This window comes from Podarcis melisellensis, assembly GCF_964234715.1.
Source record: "Podarcis melisellensis genome assembly, chromosome: 3".
Taxonomy (NCBI): Eukaryota; Metazoa; Chordata; class Lepidosauria; order Squamata; family Lacertidae; genus Podarcis; species Podarcis melisellensis.
Genome location: NC_138530.1, coordinates 116,175,060 through 116,194,469, shown reverse-complemented (window position 1 = coordinate 116,194,469; position 19,410 = coordinate 116,175,060). Strand labels below are relative to the sequence as shown.

General features: G+C 44.5%; 1 protein-coding gene across 2 annotated transcripts in view; it reads right to left on the bottom strand.

Moving 5' to 3' along the window:
- Positions 1-19,410, bottom strand: part of PKHD1 (PKHD1 ciliary IPT domain containing fibrocystin/polyductin) — a 242,667-nt gene that overhangs the window by 8,091 nt on the left and 215,166 nt on the right. For both annotated transcript variants that reach the window (XM_081905883.1, XM_081905884.1), the window contains 4 exons: positions 16,116-16,251; positions 13,671-13,758; positions 2,176-2,283; positions 767-925 (listed from right to left, as the gene is read on the bottom strand). In XM_081905883.1, the coding sequence (XP_081762009.1) occupies positions 767-925; positions 2,176-2,283; positions 13,671-13,758; positions 16,116-16,251 (491 nt within the window). The remainder of the gene's footprint in view (positions 1-766; positions 926-2,175; positions 2,284-13,670; positions 13,759-16,115; positions 16,252-19,410) is intronic.

Sequence of the window (19,410 nt, the reverse complement as noted above, 5' to 3'; positions counted from 1 at the left end):
GCAGTGATTGGTTCGCTGGGTTGCTGGGGTAAAAGTTTCTCTTTGCTGTGTGCAACGGATCACCCGCCCACCCGCCCTTGAGTAAGGGGTTGTTGCATTGACCTTGCTATGCCTGTCATGGGGTCGTCTGCCGTTGGGGCAAGGGCCTGGTAGGAATTTTGTCCATCTGGCTGATTGGCTGGGCCATTTGGTTTTTGCCTACTGCGTAGCAAATCGTCACAACTTGTAAGGTTGCGGTTAGGCATTGGTTATAAATTGGTGGAGGAGGGGTTAGGATAGGCTGGGCCTGCCCCTCCATGGTTGCTGCAGAAAGGGAATTCCGTTAAAGGAATCCTGGGGCTTGCCATCTTTTCGTCCAATCCCTGGAATGGGACTAGGGCCGGCAAGCCTTCGGGGAGCTTGCGGATGAGAATTGAGGGTCTGTGACTCAGCTCCATTTCTCCCCGACTTGCTTTCCCCCGCACTGTCTTTCGGTGGTGCCCGGAAGTCAGTTCTGTCCCCAGGCGGGGGGCCACAGATAGTCTTAACCAATGCCTAAACAACCACTCACGGTTTTGTATTTAAATAAAGTTGTGGCCAAAATTATGCCAAAAACCTTAAACAAAAATTAAGTGTGCGTTGTGAGTTATTTGGGGGGTGGCTTGGGGACCTCGACACACAACAACTATTGCCAATCTCACTGTAAAACTTCTCTTTTTCTGTAAGCCCCAGCAGAACAAATGGGGTATTTTCTGGGTAGACGCTTCACTTCAGTTTTGCAACTCACTGTTCCTTCTTGTTTTCTTGGACCAACAGATAACAACAGATCCCAAAACAAGCAGAGAGGCTGCCGATCCCAGTGCAGCAGTGAAGATTATGGCTGATTTTTCGGTCACAGTAATGGGGTATATAGTAAAAGAATTGGATCTGACAGATAATATAGCACCTAAAAAAAAGCAGAATAAAACAAACAACATAATGAGGAGCATGTGTTTAAAGGTTCAGAAATGTAGTTATTGCCACAAAGAAAGGACATTGTGTCTGGGATTGCTTGAGGCCTGAAAGAAAAAGATGAGGCACAGAAAACACTATCAATATCACAGATGGTATCATGATTCCAGTTCTTATTATAAGAAGATGAGAGGTAAAGGTAAAAAGGTAAAGGACCCCTGGATGGTTAAGTCCAGTCAAAGGCAACTATGGGGTTGCAGCGCTCATCTCGCTTTTCAGGCTGAGGGAGCTGGCGTTTGACCACAGACAGCTGTCCGGGTCATGTGGCCAGCAGGACTAAACTGCTTCTGGTGCAACAGGACACCGTGACAGAAGCCAGAGCACACGGAAACCCTGTTTACCTTCCCACCACAATGGTACCTATTTATCTACTTGCACTGGCATGCTTTTGAACTGCTAGGTTGGCAGAAGCTGGGGCAGAGCAACAGGAGCTCACTCCGTTGCGGGGATTCGAACCACCGACCTTCCGATCGGCAAGCCCAAGAGGCTCAGTGGTAAGAGCTCTGCTGGATCCAATCAAAGTTCCATCTTCTTCCCCATTCTGGTTTTTTAGACTGGTTCAGCCAATGTTGCTAAGAAGCCGAAAAACATTGGTTCAGCGGTATGTTTAAGCTATTGGAATTTGGAAGGGAGAGGAATGTATTTCAGAGGTTTTTTTTGAAAAAATATGATTTCTTAGTTACCTTTGGATGGCAATATCTCAAACTATGCTGATGGCTTCACAACTAGTTGTTCCTTTGCTTGAGTCAACAAGCAAACCAGAAAAATTTATCCATTAATTATAGTTTCCCATTTCATCCAAAGCAGGATAGTATGGGGCAAGCCAGGATACTGAACTATGGTTTGAAGTTGACTTCATATCCTAGCTTGTTCTGAAGTCATTAGCTATAGTTTTCTGGTTTGGATGAAATGGGAAACTATTGTTAATAGAAGCCTTCCTGGCTTGTTTGCTCCCCCATAAGAAAGGAGTAGCAAAGGTCCTGCACATGCAGCCAAAAGACTTTTTCACATATTGGCTGATAAAAGTGAGATCTTTTATTTATTTTCTTATGTGCACATCCATCCTACCTTTCCTCTGTTACAGAACCCAATATCTCCTATGAAGGCACTGATCTTACCCAGCACCTGCTTAGCTTCAGCATTAAGCAGCCCTCCTTAGACCCTTCACTGGATAACAAATCTTACCTGGAGGAGAAGTCACTTTGAAAAAGAGGTAACAACCTGAGCAGGAACCAGAGACCACCAGGTTTTGAAAGGCAGCCTTTCCATCTTGGACCTTTATCCTTGTGTCACCTGAAGAAAAATACATATCTATGCTAGATTATCTGATGAATTTCACCAAGACTACATATTTTAAAGCCATAATCTTACACAAATTTATTTGAAAGCTCCAGTAAGCCAACGGGACTTAGATTTGCCTCATTATTCAAGGTGCACACAGAATTGATGCACAACACTATCATTTACACCATTGTTAAGTCCACATTCCAGTTTTCTACTTGACATTATTTTTATTGGAAATATTGTTTTATTAATTTAATGACTAGATACCTGCATTTCATTCCGCAACGCTTTTAAGTGCTAACCAAACTCTAGTTAAATCCTGAACTTGACACAGGATAATGGCAAAATTCTTAACCATGCAGGGAGAATCAACTTTCTAAATATTGGTTCAGGTGGGAAGGGTTAGAGGCGCTAGATATCAGAACCTCTTTAGGATGTTGGACAACATCCAGAGATTACAAAACAAGAATTTTTACTTGTTCAGCAAATCAATTACTTGCAGCATTAAATATGTCCTTTGTGGCTACAATAATATTGTATTATTATTTTAAAAAAAATTGGGGGTGGGGGAATCACCAGTGTAAGAAATCAAAACACCTGTCTTAGAAATCACTATCTCCCAAGCAATAAAATTCCCCTTGGAGACAGTTTTAAAAACCAGAGAACTGCAGCATTGTTAAAACACTAAATAATGAGTTTAAATTATTAGATTATGATGAGTTTAAATTATGAGATTATGATGCTTTCCATTTGAAATTAACATACCATTACCCAGTGCTATTTTTCTAGAGAAAGAGGTGCCGGAACTCACCATGAACTCCTCCCTTGTTCTCTTATAATGGCAATGACACCCACCTGAGAGGGGCCAGAATGGAGTTCCAGTGAGTTCTGGCTGAAAAAAGGCCTGCTATTACTACACATTTACTCATGGAAAAAGTTTCTAGATAATCAAAGCCAGACTCCATGTCTTTAAGCACAGTACATATCAATTTTGTAGCCTGTTAATGTGTTGTACACTTTTTCAGTGCTCCCTCTTGCATTCTCTGTGCTGCAAATATAACAGACCAATATTTTACTTCTTGTTTTCTGTAACTTCATCTAAAAGCTAGTGATCCAGCTGGAATGAATTCAATTAAGCCTTCTTGCATGTAGACAAATGCACTTTCAGGAGGGGTGGCACAAACAAACAAGGCCCTGATGCCAAAGGTATCTGCTTAAGTCAGGAAGCCAGTTGGTCAAATAATTTATAGGGTTAATAATTCATATGCAAATGAATTCAGAATACCAAACTGTAAGGGAAGGAGGAAAATTTTCATAGTTCTGCTCTAGTCCGACATGGATTTATATATATATATATATATATATATATATATATATATATATATATATGCTTTCGTAGATTTTCACGGGTACAGGAATGCAGGTTTTGGTGTCCTCGGGTGTCTTCCCGTGTAAAAGTTGGGGTGTCTAGGCGACGTTTCGACGAGGTCTCACTCGTCATCTTCAGGCTGGTGCTTTCGGCTTCTTGTTACTGGAACAGAGCAGGATCTCAGTGTTTGAGTTCCTATAAATACTGTTGAGGGGGTGTGGTGTATAGCCTCCAATGTTCTGGGCAGAGAGGAAGTTCCCAGGCTAGTGTGCCTTTTCTTCTTTTGTTCCTTAATTACTTGAGGGATATCTTGAGTGATTTCTTGAGTGATATCCTGAGTACCACTTAGGTGGGTCATTAGGTGTGGATTAGTTGCTAAAGTCTTTGTGTCTTGACCTCTTGAACTTTGTGAAGAGTTTTTCTGAGAAGATGGCTGTACTGCACTTAGTTGTGCTCTGGCTTGGCTTCGTGTATAGGGGCGAGCTGTGGTTTTGTGGCCTGTGTCAGCCAGATCTGTGTAGGGATTGCAGGGGGGTGCAGCATCCGGAGGTGCCACCATGGTTTGGCTACTGGATGGTGTCTGTAATTTATCTGTGGAGAGGGTCTGGGTTTGGGTCTGGTGTGGTTGATTGGTGATGGCGTTCTGTGTGCCTCTGGATCTGGTGTCAGTTTTTGTGGGGAGGGCTAATTTCCAGATGTCTGGCAAGCGGGATGTGTCGTCACGCTTGTTCATGTTGTGAGGGTGTTTCTCTATCTCGATGGCTTCCATGATTATTCTCTTGTGGTGATGTTCCATGTTAAAGAGCAATTTGGAATCTGCAAAATTAATTTCGTGTCCTGTTTCTTTCATGTGTTGGAAAAGAGAGGAAGTTTTTTCTTCTTTTTTGACGGCATTCTTGTGTTCTGCGATACGTGCATTTATTCGTCTGTTTGTTTGTCCAATGTACGTGGCTGGGCAGACTTTGCAGGGTATTTCATAGACCCCTTGGTTTTCCAACTGGATTTTATCCTTGGGGTTTCTGAGGATATTGGCTATTTTTTGGTTGGTGCAAAAGGCTGTTTTGATATTGTGTTTATGGAGGATTTTGCTAATTTTATCTGTAGTGCCCTTGATATAAGGAAGGAGGGCCATGCCATTGTTTTCTTCTGTGTCTTGGTTTTTGGGGGGTGTTTCTTTTTGGATTAGCTTCGTAACCCTGTTTTGCTGGTATCCATTGGCAATTAACACATTTGAGAGATTCTGTAACTCAGTTGTCAAGTGGTCTTTGTCAGCCAGGCGTTTGGTTCTGGAGATGAGAGTCTTGGCTACGGAGTTTATTTGTGCAGGGTGGTGGTGTGATTGTGCATGTAAGTAGCGGTTGGTGTGTGTTTTTTTCCGGTAGATAGTGTGTCCTAGGGAGCCATCAGGTTTTTTGTAGATTAGGACGTCAAGGAAGGGAAGTTGGTTGTTGGCTTCTATTTCCATAGTGAATTGTATTTTGGGGTGTAGGCTGTTGAGATGTGTGAGGAAGCTATCCAGTTTTTCCTTCCCGTGTGGCCAAATTACAAAGGTGTCGTCAACATATCTGAGCCAAAGTTTGGGTTTGTGTTCTGACTTGTCTAAAGCATTGGTTTCAAAGTGTTCCATGTACAGGTTTGCGATGACCGGTGAGAGGGGTGATCCCATAGGTGCTCCTTCTATCTGTTTGTATCTTTGTCCATTGTGGATGAAGTACGTGTTGGTTAGGCAGTGGTTGGTCAGGTCCAAGATGTATTCGGGGGGATTGTATTTGTTTTGAATGGCTGTCAAGGCTTCATTAATGGGCACTTGTGTGAAGAGAGATACAACATCGAAGCTCACAAGTAGGTCATTAGGATGTAGGTTTTGCTTCTTTATTGTTTCTATGAACTGGAAGGAGTTTGGAACGTGTGAAGAGATGGATTCTGCATAGGGCTGAAGTTGCTTGGCGAGAAATTTAGCGAGATTTTGTAGAGGTGAGCCTATGGAGCTGACTATTGGTCTGAGTGGTGTTCCTTCTTTGTGTATCTTGGGGAGGCCGTAGAGTTTGGGGCATCTGGATGATTTTTCTCTGGGGATGATTCTTAGCTGGATTTCTTCACTGATAGGAGAGGCTTTTATTTTGGATTTGGTGGTTTTTTCCAGATAGGTGGTGGGATCTGTTTTTATAGGTTGGTAGGTAGGATCTTGGAGTAGATTTGATAGTTTTGCTTGGTAGTCCGATGTGTTCATCACAACAGTGGCATTACCTTTGTCTGCTGGGAGAATGATTATGTTGTTGTCTTTCCTCAGGTTGGTGAGTGCTTTCTGTTCTTCTTTGTGTAAATTGCTTCTGGGTGGTTTGCTGGAGCAGAGGATGTTGGTGACTTCAAGTCTGATTTTATTGGCTTCATCTGGGTTGATTTTGGTTAGGCTAGCTTCGACTCCGCATATGATGTTTTCCGTGGGGATGCGTCTCGGGGCGACTGCAAAGTTGAAACCTTTGGAGAGTACTTTGGTTTCAGTTGTGGTGAGGATCCTGTCTGATATGTTATGTACTGTTTGTTTCATGGGTTGTTGTGGAGGGTGGCTGGGCTTCTGGCGTTTCTCTAGTTTGTGGAGTTTGTTGGTGTGTGTGTCTGTCTTATGTGAGGTCTCCGTTTCAGCTCTCCAGACGGCTAGTTGTTTGCATTTGTCCCAGAGTGCAGGGTGGAAGACACCCGAGGACACCAAAACCTGCATATATATATATATATATATATATATATATATATATATATATATATAATCTCCATATCCCAATATAGTATTGAAATTGTTTGGCCAATTCATTGTGGCATAAACAGTTGTCCTTCCTGGGAAAAGTTCCACTAGGACCTTGGGATAACTTGTAGCAGTTTCAGCATCTAAACAGGTTTCTACCTTCCTATATTTCCCATCCCTGACATCCAACTAAGTAGGTCAAAGAAGACAGATGGATAGCTGAGATGCCCCCTTTCAGTCTGATGGCTCTATTCCCTTGTGGGGAACCACCTAGGAACCTCCCAGGGGCCACAGTGGGCTGGGTCAGAGGCAAAAGTGGGTGGAACAACGGATGCCACTCTCATCACTCTCACTCTTTGTACAGAAAGGTTGTATTTCAGCCATGCAAAAATCAGCGGTTTCTATATGCACATGCCATCGCAACAATCTCTCCGTCCTCCATGTGGCAATGCAAGAAATGCCAAAGCCAGGGGCGGAAGAAGGGGGTACGGTGGAGGCAGGCCGCCCCAGGTGTCAGCACTGAGAGGCATGACAAAATGCCGGACGGGATTCCCTGCAGGGCTTGCAGTGTGCCTGAGCCACCCATCTCTCCTGGGAGTGACATGGCAGCTTGAGCGCCTGTAGGCTCTGCACTGCCCCAAACGGTCCGCCCCCCGCCTCCCCCTCAGCTGTAGGGCGGCTGAGTGGGAGGAGGCCGGCAGACTCCTTGGCTGGTCTTGCCCCTGGGCGCAGGGCACACACGCCACCCCAGGCATCCAATCGGCTTGCTCCACCGCTGGCCAAAGCCCTAGCACAGCAGGGTCAGTGAGAGGTGTGGCCTGAGGCGGGGTGTGGCCTCAGGAGAGAGCCATGGGCCAGTTACAGAAGCTTGCATGGCTGCATTTTGCCTCAGGCTTCACATTGCTGAAATTACAGTTCCTGGTGTGGTGTAGTGGTTAAGAGTGGTAGTCTCGTAATCTGGTGAACCAGGTTCGCTTCTCCGCTCCTCCACATGCAGCTGCTGGGTGACCTTGGGCCAGTCACACTTCTCTCTCAGCCCCACTCACCTCACAGAGTGTTGTTGTGGGGGAGGAAGGGAAAGGAGATTGTGAGCCGCTTTGAGACTCCTTCGGGTAGTGATAAAGCGGGATATCAAATCCAAACTCTTCTTCTTCTTTCAAATACTTCCTCAATGCCTCTTCCCCACCCATATTGTTTCCTGAAATATCCAATATTGTTTCCTGAAATATCAAGGCCTCTGCTCCATTTGCTACTGCCTAACTTTCCCCTCTCACTATTCCATTTTATCATGCCCCGTCCTCTGCATTCACTGTTAGCTTCCAATACAAAGGTGGTCTGCAGGATCCATGAGTAGATGTCACGTTATAGAAGTTCAGTACCTACCATAAGCTAACAATCAGAGACAGTAACTTGCAGCCACAACATGACGTTGGGACCAATACACTGTATACAGTGGTGCCTCGCAAGACGAAATTAATTCGTTCCGCAAGTTTTTTCTTCTTGCGAGTTTTTCGTCTTGCAAATCACGGTTTCCCATAGGAATGCATTGAAAATCAATCAATGCGTTCCTATGGAAACCGCCTTCAGACCAGGTCCAGGGACAGTCTGTCCCCCGACCTCTTCTGAAGGCTGGGGGGGGGACAAGGGCTTTTCTTCCCACCCCCAGCATTTTAAAAAACCCTGGGACAGCGGAGGACTTCTCCGCTGTCCGGGGCGATCTTGAAATGCTGGCGGGCGGAGAAGTCCTCCGCTGTCCCAGGGCGATTTAAAAGCCCCCGGGAAAGCAGGCAGGGGGGACAAAGACTTTTGCCCCCCGCCAGCCTTCAGAAGAGGTCCAGGACCTCTTCTGAAGGCGGGCGGGGGGCAAAAGTCTTTGCTCCCCCCCGCCTGCCTCCAAAAGCCGTCCGGGATAGCGGGAAGCGCTTCCCTGCTATCCCGGACTGCTTTTAAAATGCTGGCGGTGGAGAGCAAAGCCCTTCGGCCCCCGCCGGCCTTCCTGGACCTCTTCTGAAGGCCAGAGGGGTGGAAGGGCTTTGCTCCCCACCGCCAGCATTTAAAAGAGGTCCCCGGAGATTTCCCTATGGGCTTTCTTCTTGCGAAGCAAGCCCATAGGGAAATTCGTTTTGCGAAGCGCCTCCAAAACGGAAAACCCTTTCGTCTAGCGGGTTTTTCGTCTTGCGAGGCATTCGTCTTGCGGGGCACCACTGTACCATCAAAATATCATCAGGTGCAAAGCACCACTGTGTTGAAATCAAACTGAAATGTCTGAACATCTGCTGTAGCCCCGTTCAGACTAACAAAGCATCCGTTTCCTGTCACATGAACAAGCCAGCCTCAAGTTTGAGTGTTCTTCCTTCTTTCACGCCTGCAAAAGAGATCAGAAGTGTTCACTTCCACTTTTCAAACAACCACAGTCCACAGTGATGACTGAATTCATGGAACTGTGATTTGTTTAAACAATGGTAAGTGATAATGAGACAGGGCCATACAATGGTTCCATTCTGTCTTGTTCTGAAAATATTTTTAGAAAACAAAATTAAGTTTCTAAGTCTTGACATCTGAGGGACTGTGTGGTCACTTTAAAACTGGAAGCATATGCCCCTGATCTTTTCCTCTGATGTGCAAAAGAGAAGGAGAGGTTAGCCCGTGAGCCAGAGGCTCAATGTGCTTCATTACATAGCCGGAAAATATTCTTTCCTAAAACAGCAGGACTGGGCCAAAGACTAATCAGATCATGTCACAGAAGTATCAGTAGGAGCTTTTTGCACTACTTTGTGCTGTTTCCCAATAAAAATTCACCTGTTCCCTTAGACAGACGGCAACGAGCTTTTTCAGTGGCTGCTCCCCATTTGTGGAATGGTCTCCGAAACAGCACCCACCTGAGATCCTCACTGTCAGCTTTTAGATGCCAGGCTAAGGCATTCCTGTTCCAGGCCTTTGATAGCTAATTTGGACCATCCTATACTATGATTCCTGGCCTCTCTGTGGTGTACATTTTAAGTTGGATTTTTATAATACTATTGGATAAGCACTTTTAGATAATTTGTCTTTTACTGACTTTCCTGATGCATTGTTTTAAAATGTTTGTAAGCTTTATGTTTTAATGGGTTTGCAAGTTACCTTGAGACATTTTTGTTGTTATTGCAGAAAGTGCTGAATCGTAGTCCCTTTTAACTCTACAACTCGTATAATTCTATTATTTCATGCTTGCCAGCCAGGCACCTGTATTAAGCCGCTTTCCTGGAACTTTTTGACAGAGCATCTAAGTGCCTTGACTACTGATAACGTTCTCAGTTTACTGTAATGCTAGATTTCCAGGCTGCAACACTGGAAGGTTTTATAGCTGCCATTTCAAGTCTATGATGAACCCTGGAGTAACATACTGTATTCTTGAAAGGAGAGTCTCTCAGCTCTCTGGCACATATGCTTCAAATACCAGAATATTATGGATATATATGGTGCTCGTCACAAAGACCTCCAAAGCAAGCTGGTATTTAACGCTGGAGCGAGCTAATTTGGAGCTAAACTGCTTTGTGAGAGGCAGTTTGGCTGCTGTCAAACCAAGCAGTCTGGATACGTGTGGCAGACACATTCTCCTTAAATGCTGCTAACAATGATCACAATGATCACGTTTGTCAAAGGAATAAACACAGCAAATGATTACGCAGCGAACATCTGCAAAGCACACTTCTGTCGTTCTTGGAGTTTATTGACTATTAATTTGATGTATGTTTCTTTTAAAGAATGCATAATGCCTTTTTCTCTTCAGTGACTGTCCTTTATTTGAGCCTTTTTCCATCTTCTATTAGTTCGCTTCTTTCTTTCTTTCTTTCTATTTCTCCTTTGATGGCTTAATTAATTTTGGGTCAGAGAGAAAAACAAGGTTGTTTCATAACTCACAAAGATATATTTCAGCAGCTGAACTTTAACAATGAAGGGTAATGCAAAGCAGCTCAGAAGATCACATATAAACTCTTCCTTTCCATTTGTTTTGGTTGTTTTCAAAGCCATTGGCAAATTATTAGATCCCCAAATAAGGCAGCTGTCCTGGGCAAAACGGGCCAGGTGGCTACCATTATCTAACAGTAGACAAAATGCCCACCCTGTGGAACGAGCATTGCTACTGATGTCATCAGTGAGCATGTAAATCAGAATTACCTCATTGGCTTCCTTGGAGCTATGCCAATTTAAACCAGCAGAGCAACTGCCCAGGTTAATGTCAGCCACAGCAATGAGTCCATTACGTTCATCGCTTAAAAGACTGCAAGGGGGCCACGAGGGTCATTAAGTCCATAATTGAAAGACATTTGCACAGTGAATTCCTTTGCTCTGTTCTCAGCCAACCGTGCCTACCTGCGTGAGCTGTGCTACAACCCCTGGAAAGATATATTTAGCATGATCAGGGTTCATACGTGCAAAGCTCAGCTGTGACTTCAAATTGGCACACGGTGGGAAGCTTTTCACATCACAACTGATAGTTTGTTTGCTCCCCTGTTTCCAATAGTTCAGTGGGCACAGGTGGTGCCCCTCTCTGCCTTAGAGCCTTGGACCCTGAGAAGCAGAAATGCCTCAGATTCTTCAGTGCATTATTTGTGCAAAGGCTCCACAATCCTAGGATAGTCCTAATTAAGCAACCTCTCCGTTTCTGTCCTGTTATATGCAAGTCACAGAAATCACTGCTGTGTCATCCAAATGCATTTGCTTTCAAAAGCCTGTTCTTTGGGTGGAGATTCACATGCACCTACTCTTACATGGGAATAATTCTGAAGTCCACTTAATTCTTTTTAAAATTAAAAAATTAAAAATGCACTATTTATCATTCTCTGGAATAATATATTTGTATACTGCTTGCTTCAAATCCCAGGTTATTATGGATAAGGAGGTCACGTAGACCTCCAGAACAGGCTCATGTATCTACATTTGCAGTACAAAGTGTTTGACTAGTTTGAATCTTGTTTGTCCTTGTAACTAACTGATTTGAGATAGGCACTTTATGGCCAAATTTTATAAAATGGGAACAGAGGTTGAGGAATAGTGGCTTACCAAAAATCAACTGGTGTCTGACCTCAGCTAGTATTCAGAAAAGCATGTTGCACATCATTCGTAGGACTACATCACATCAGATTGCAGGTGTCTGAAGGCTCTGCCATGAGTTTTTGTTTTTTAAAAAAACCCTTGCACATAGTAAACTAGAATCCTTCTCCTAGGCCCGTTAGCTTCAAAGGCAGCAAATTTCTGACATGGAGAAACAGTTGATCATGCAATTTTCCATTTGTTTCTAAAATGGCAGGGATCCAGAAAAACAATATCACGTGCTATGCTGAATGTGAAAATTGGCCCAGTCACTTTATCTCTGAGATGGCACTGACTTCAGAGAAGTTTATAAATATTTTGCCCTTTCTGATTTTGGAACTTCGACTGTAACCTGCGTAGCCATAACAAATAAATCCTTGGGGTGACAGTCAACTAAGTGTTACTCAGAGCAGACCCAGTGTGGTGTAGTGGTTAAGAGCGGTAGACTCGTAATCTGGTGAACCGGGTTCGCTTCCCCACTTCTCCACATGCAGCTGCTGGGTGACCTTGGGCCAGTCACACTTCTCTGAAGTCTCTCAGCCCCACTCACCTCACAGAGTGTTTGTTGTGGGGGAGGAAGGGAAAGGAGAATGTGAGCCGCTTTGAGACTCCTTAAAGGGAGTGAAAGGCGGGATATCAAATCCAAACGCTTCTTCTTCTTCTTCCACTGAAATTAATGGAACTTACTTAGTTATATTCATTAATTCTGGTGACTGTACCCTGAGTAAAACTAAAACGAAGACCACTACGGTCAGCAACTAACTTGAGCAAGAGTTGAAAGGTCACCCTCTGATGTTCTGCCATGTGAGGCAACGGGCTCCTCCAAAGTATCCATGGCAAGCAACAGAGGCATGGGCAGAGTTCTGTTGTGATGCATCCCAGTTGTTCATTTCTGCCTTGCCTCTTCTCACACAAGACTCAGCAGTCAAGGTGCATAAGGAGAGGATTCTATGGAGGGAGGAAGGAGCTTCTGAAGGCCACATCTGAAACACCTGGGACCTGTACACCTGGCGAAGAGGATGTGGCCACAACAGCGCATGCCTCTCTCTAGCACCCTCTCTCCCTCCAGTTGAGGTATCTGCTGCCACCAGATAAGAGATCAGTTATTTACCAGGCTGCCCCTTATCAAACAGCCTCCCCAGAGTTCCCTGGGGTCTCTCTGAAGCCTCCTAAGTTTAAAGCTCTAGGCCTCGGCGTGTTTTGATAAAGCTGAGACCAGCAGGGTTTATCTAACACGAATTTAGTTTCCTAAGATAAGAAAGACATGCAAATGTTACAGAGATGGAAATGTGATGCTCAAAAGGACTGAAACCCAAAATGTACCCTTTGGAGCAAAAACAAATTAAAACTGGATAAACAATCCCTAACTCACCAGGCTCTTAGCAGGACCAGCCCTGTCTGCCATATCTTTATTTATAGATCTCCCTTGTCAATCATGTGTTCCTCTCCTCAGGTTACAGATTCAAGAAAGTTTGGAGCTTTTCTTTTCCCCACCTTCAGAAAAGGGATGTGCCATCCTGCACATACATAGTGACAATGCCTCGGGGCATAGTTAGTTAACCCTACAATCCCCACATGAACAGACCAGAGAGACAGGTATCTTTTTGCCATATGCAGCAAGACATACATGCAATATACACATTTCTGTAATGTACACAAGCACATACATAAGCAGCCCAGAACTATAAAGCCATTCTTTCACAGTTAACTATTTTTTTGTGTATAAGGATGTTGCTTGGATCAGGTGCTATGCTGGTGCTCATGTGAAATCCCCCCACAAAATTCAGCCAGAACTCACTAAAACTCAGTTCCGGCACCTCTCAGGTGGGTGCCATTACCATTCTAAGAGAATGAGGGAGATGTTCATATAGAAAAATAGCACTGCCTAAAATACACCCCTTTTAACATTCTTCACATACAGTGGTACCTCGGGTTAAGTACTTAATTCGTTCCAGAGGTCCGTACTTAACCTGAAACTGTTCTTAACGTGAAGCACCGCTTTAGCTAATGGGGCCTCCTGCTGCCGCCATGCTGCCAGAGCATGATTTCTGTTCTCATCCTGAAGCAAAGTTCTTAACCTGAAGCACTATTTCTGAGTTAGCGGAGTCTGTAACCTGAAGCGTATGTAACCTGAGGTACCACTGTATTTGTGAGCAGTATGGCCCCACGCTGCCTATAATGGAACCTGAGAGGTGCTTAGAAATAGCTCCAAACCTTTCAGCACAGCCTCTGGACTGTCTTTCAGAAAGGCTGTCACAACCCACGGTTTGGAGGGGAAGCCTACTGCGGCCACTCTTCGACCCTACGGAAATAAAAAGAAACATAGCGTGTTGTTGTTAGTCACCACTGTTTTTCCTAATGGGGGGGATGATGTTGACAATGATTTCTTACCCCATCTTTCAACCCAGGGCAGGCTGTAAGAATTTAAAAACGCAATGTTAAAATTAGTTAAAACAAGTTGCGGTCAAGTGGTGACCACAAAAATGCTATAAATATTGGAAAACCACACTGATGGTTCATTGAGGAGACTGTTCAGGGAGGTTTCAACCTCAGTTGCTTTTCCTCTTGTCTGCCACAGCTGATCCATAAAAGAGCAATTGTATTAAAAGGACCCATTTATGCTGCTCATCTTCACCAGCTAGCCATGCAATATCTCATTAATGATCTCCACCTTCCTGTAAAAATAGGAAGAACTGGTCTGAGTGATGTCTCATTCAAGCAGACTCTGAAATGGGCTCAGGTCCCTTAAAGAGTCATCTGTCTTGCTCCATCCTTCATCCTGCCTGTTGCTTCAGGCAGGGAAAAAGCTATTGCTTCCACTGTTCTATGGCAGGTGTGGGGAATGCTGGGCTCTCCAGATGCTGCTGAAATCCAACTCCCATCAGCCCTGGCCATTGCCCTTACTTGCTGGGGCTGATTGGAGTTCTAGCCCAGCAACATCTGACGGCCAAAGGTTCCCCACACCTGTTCTAGGAGGACTATCAGGGTGATGCTTTTATTTGACTTCCTTTCACATAAGCAATGGAAGTGCCAGTGGCATTGAACAGAGCCATGGGCGTAGCCAGGGGGGGGGGTCAGATAGCAGCTGCCCCCATCAAGTAAAACAATAGAAATAATTAACTAACTGGCCAATCACGTTGGTTCTGCCCCCTAACAAAAGTCCTGCTCCCCTAACAAAAATCCTGGCTATGCCCATCAACAGAGCCTACCACTATTGAAATATACAAGCGGGGGGGGGGGGGGAGATCTCAGAGATCAGCAATTGGAGAGGAAGTGAAGATAAGGGCAGTCCAAATCTACTCCTGATTAAGATGTCCCACTCTCCATTTCTAGTTCCTGAAAAGGGCTGCTCACCGAATACAGTTCAGATCCCAATGCAGCAATTCAGAAAATTACCATTATTATTATTATTATTATTATTATTATTATTATTATTATTATCATTTCTATACCACCCTGCATCCAAAAATCACAGAGAGGCTTACAATACAAAAACGCAAAAATACATATCATTGAAACTTTGCTTCGGGAAAACCAAAGTTGTGTGTTTCCCAATTCACTATTACTGAAAGCAAAGAAGTCTATAACTCCTTTACCACTTGCACCGGAATGTTTCAGAAGAATAGCTGCAGGATGTTTTCTGTAAGCATGGCCTTTACAGTTTAATGGAGATTAAAAAAGGATTTGCTTCTCTCTCTCCCACCACACACTTGTCAGAAATGTATATGAAAACAGTATACATTATAGAAGTGCCTTTTAGTAATTAATCTAATAAATTTCAGAAAGATAGGGGGGTTTTGTGCAGCACATCTTTAAAGTTGATTATAGGATCAACTTACCTCCCTGCAATTTAGGAAAAGGGTGGTGTTTTGGTTTTTTTAAATGAAAATAGCATGTATTACACATTTGTCACTGCAAAATTTCAGAAGGATTGGTGCATGAATTAAAGTCTGTGGATTCATGGATATATTTTTTTTTCTTTGCTCAATGGACATCAAATTCTGTGATACGATGCATTAAACTTCAAAGACACTAAAATGCAAGTTGCAATCTTGTGCACCATTATTCATGTGTGATTTTATTTATGTGAAAAGGGCTGCCATTCTGAGCAGTTCTCTTGTATTTCTGATATTTCTCTTTCAGCTAACAATATTTAAAGGTAAAGGTAAAGGTACCCCTGCCCGTACGGGCCAGTCTTGACAGACTCTGGGGTTGTGCGCCCATCTCACTTAAGAGGCCAGGGGCCAGCGCTGTCCGGAGACACTTCCGGGTCACATGGCCAGTGTGACATCGCTGCTCTGGCGAGCCAGAGCTGCACACGGAAACGCCGTTTACCTTCCCGCTGGTAAGCGGTCCCTATTTATCTACTTGCACCCGGAGGTGCTTTCGAACTGCTAGGTTGGCAGGCGCTGGGACCGAGCAGCGGGAGCGCACCCCGCAGCAGGGATTCGAACCGCCGACCTTTCGATCAGCAAGTCCTAGGCGCTGAGGCTTTAACCCACAGCGCCACCTGTGTCCCAAACAATATTTAAAAGACTACATTTTCACATTCACCTATAAAATGAAAGGATGGGGTATTAGGATGATGTTTTACATTGGAAATTTAAATCTAGCATCCTTATCCCACAGTCCCAAATGCGCCTTCTTATAGTTCCATACCTGCTTATCCAGGAAGATGACCTGTGGCTGCCTGGAAAGGGGGCTTTCCGTCACCCCATTAGCGGGCTGGATCCGGACAGAGATGTTATAGGGCCTGACATAGAGGCAACTTCCTGGAGTTTGGCTGCTTCCATTTCTTGAACATGGAAAAACGTTAAGAGGAAAGGAAACCACCATTACTGGTTATTCATTCAGAATACATCTGGAACCATCACTGGGCACATTGGTGAGAGAATTTCTACCCATAAGGCTAGTTTTCTGGAATCTACCAGTTTCCCTGCGACACAGGTGGTGCTGTGGGTTAAACCACGGAGCCTAGGACTTGCCGATCAGAAGGTTGGCAGTTTGAATTCCCGCAACATGGTGAGCTCCCATTGCTCAGTCCCTGCTCCTGCCAACCTAGCAGTTCGAAAGCACGTCAAAGTGCAAGTAGATAAATAGGTACTGCTCCGGCAGGAAGGTAAACAGCGTTTCCGTGCGCTGCTCTGGTTCGCCAGAAGCGGCTTAGTCATGCTGGCCACATGACCCGGAAGTTGTACGCTGACTCCCTCGGCCAATAAAGCAAGATGAGCGCCGCAACCCTGGAGTCGGACCTAATGGTCAGGGGTCCTTTTACCTTTACCTTTACCAGTTTCCCTAATCCTAATCCTCTGTGCTCTCTGCTTTATAGCACAGGGAATAATTCAAAGCTGGTGCCTGCAAATATGTGCACTGTATCTTTAACTACACTATGGTCCTTTTCAAATTCTCTATGCAGGTAGGCTCCTCCTTAAACTTTTACTTCCAAGAGTAAAACTTGAATTCAAGCACCTGGGATTATTTGAATGCATGGGAGAAGGAACTTCATTCTGAGCCCACGCAGCCTGACTTCCTTCTCGATGCTTTGTGTCATTATGCTTATTATATATGCTTCTAAACCACTGCTACAAAGTGATGACTTGGGGTTTGATATTGCCTCAAAATGAAAGTATAAAAACCATTTATTCATCTCTCCTGGTGTTTGCTTTAAGGTGTTGTACAAACAATGCATTTATTGAGAGCCTATTCACTTTGGTTTAACTCAATTTCTTTTGCAGGTTTCTCTGTATTCTAAAGGCACTCTGGGCTTTGCAAAGCTTTTGCCTTCACAAACTATGCTAGGAAGGAAAAGGAAAAGTGGCTGATTTCAAAGCTAATAGTCTGTGTTGCTTTCTAATACTGCTAATCTGAAATAACGCACAGGGACTGAGAAGTGGATTGCAGAAAATTAGTGGGAATATTTTCACTAGGCTTATATACTTTACCTAGGAAAAGACCCTGATGTTGGGGAAAATGGAGGGCACAAGGAGAAGGGGACGACAGAGGACGAGATGGTGGGAAATTGTTCTTGAAGCTACCAGCATGAGTTTGACCAAACTGCGGAAGGCAGTGGAAGACAGGAGTGCCTGGCGTGCTCTGGTCCATGGGGTCACGAAGAGTTGGACATGACTAAACGACTAAAGAACAACATCACAATATACTCTACCTAAGCAGGAAAACTATTCTTATCAGTGCTAGCAATAAATGTAAAAGAATGACCTCACTGGGCATAACTGGTAGGATCAACATGTACAGTATGTGTTCTGCCAGACCTCAGTAAAGGTTACAAGCTCACAGTTTTCAAGCCTGCTGCTCCCACCAGAGAGAACAAGTCTTGTGGACAGAGCTTATTAAAACCTAGACTGACTGGTTTTTCTCTTGGAGAACCATCCCTGATTGGAAGTGTCACTCATAGAACTCCAGTCCTCTGCCTCTCTGCTTTTTGTGTTTCCATTTATGAAAAGGTTGGAGGAAGTTCTAAAATTGGACTAAATATCCCAAACAAGAAAACAATTTCTAGAAACCCTCCTGAGTTTTCAAAGTGGCTCCAAAGCCTGCTAACTTTGCTTTGGGTTTTGAGGCAGTCAAAAAATATATTTGAGACGGGGATGGTTGCTTCATCAGAGGTGAATTCACAAACCTAACACAGCTCAAACTTCATGCATCCTCTGAAATGGGCATCAGGCTGCAAAACTTTGTACCGTAATAAATCTGTTAGTTTAACTCTAAGGTGCCACAAGACGGCTGTTGTTAAGAATTTTGTTACTTTTTCCATGTCATAACATAATAGAATCATAGAATCGTAGAGTTGGAAGGGACCATCTAGTCCAACCATCTTTAACGCAGAAATCTTAACTAAAGTGTCCATGACAGATGGCCATCCAACCTCTGCTTAAAACAACCCCAATGGGGCCATCACGTGAGGGAGACTGTTCCACTGTGTATATGCGTGTGTGTATTCTTTTTCTAGGGACCTGGGTGGCGCTGTGGTCTAAACCACTGAGCCTCAGGCTTGCCAATCGGAAGGTCGGCGGTTCGAATCCCCACAACAGGGTGAGCTCCCGTTGCTCAGTCCCAGCTCCTGCTAACCTAGCAGTTCGAAAGCACGCCAGTGCAAGTAGATAAATAGGTACTGCTCCAGCAGGAAGGTAAACAGCATTTCTGTGCACTGCTCTGGTTTCGCCAGAAGCGGCTTAGTCATGCTGGCCACATGACCCAGAAAAACTCTGTGGACAAACGTCGGCTCCCTTGGCCAGTAAAGTGAGATGAGCGCCGCAACCCCAGAGCTGTCCGCAACTGGACTTAGCTGTCAGGGGTCCTTTACCTTTACCTTTTTATGCTTTTTCTACACATTTTGCTCCCAAGTTAAACCTTGCTTGCTAAATAGCGGAAAGAACTTGCTTTCCTGCAGGACATTGTCAATGTCTAAAATAACTGGTTGCGCCAAAGGGGAAAGAAAATGCTCCCTTCAAAGGCAGAATGTATTGCCATTCTGCCCAGCGTTTTGGTTCATGGGAACCTGAACATTCCTCCCTGTAGCATTGGTAAAAGAACATGCAGGCTTGCTGCTTTCCTGCTGAGCAATATCAGGAGGTAAGCAGGTTAGCTTGTCAGTTCCCTTAAGGAGAAATGGGGAAGTTCACAACACCCAGGAAGAGCAGGCCCTGTGGGGAAACTATAAAGAGGTTACGCAACAGGAGATCGCAAACGCAGACCGGCTGAACATACTGAGGTCCACAGGAGAGCAGACCCCTGTGCCAAAATAGGATGTGTGTAAGGGAAGAAACCTGTACAGATCTGTTGGTAAAATACAAAGGAGCTTAATCATTTGCAGTTAGTTTTATGAATAGTGGAGGAGGACTGGAAGAAGACACCGTGGGTGGTTTTTGTGCGCACCACAATTCTGAGCACTGTAGGGTCTCTGTGTGTGTCTAGGTTTGAGAGAAGTACTGAGGTT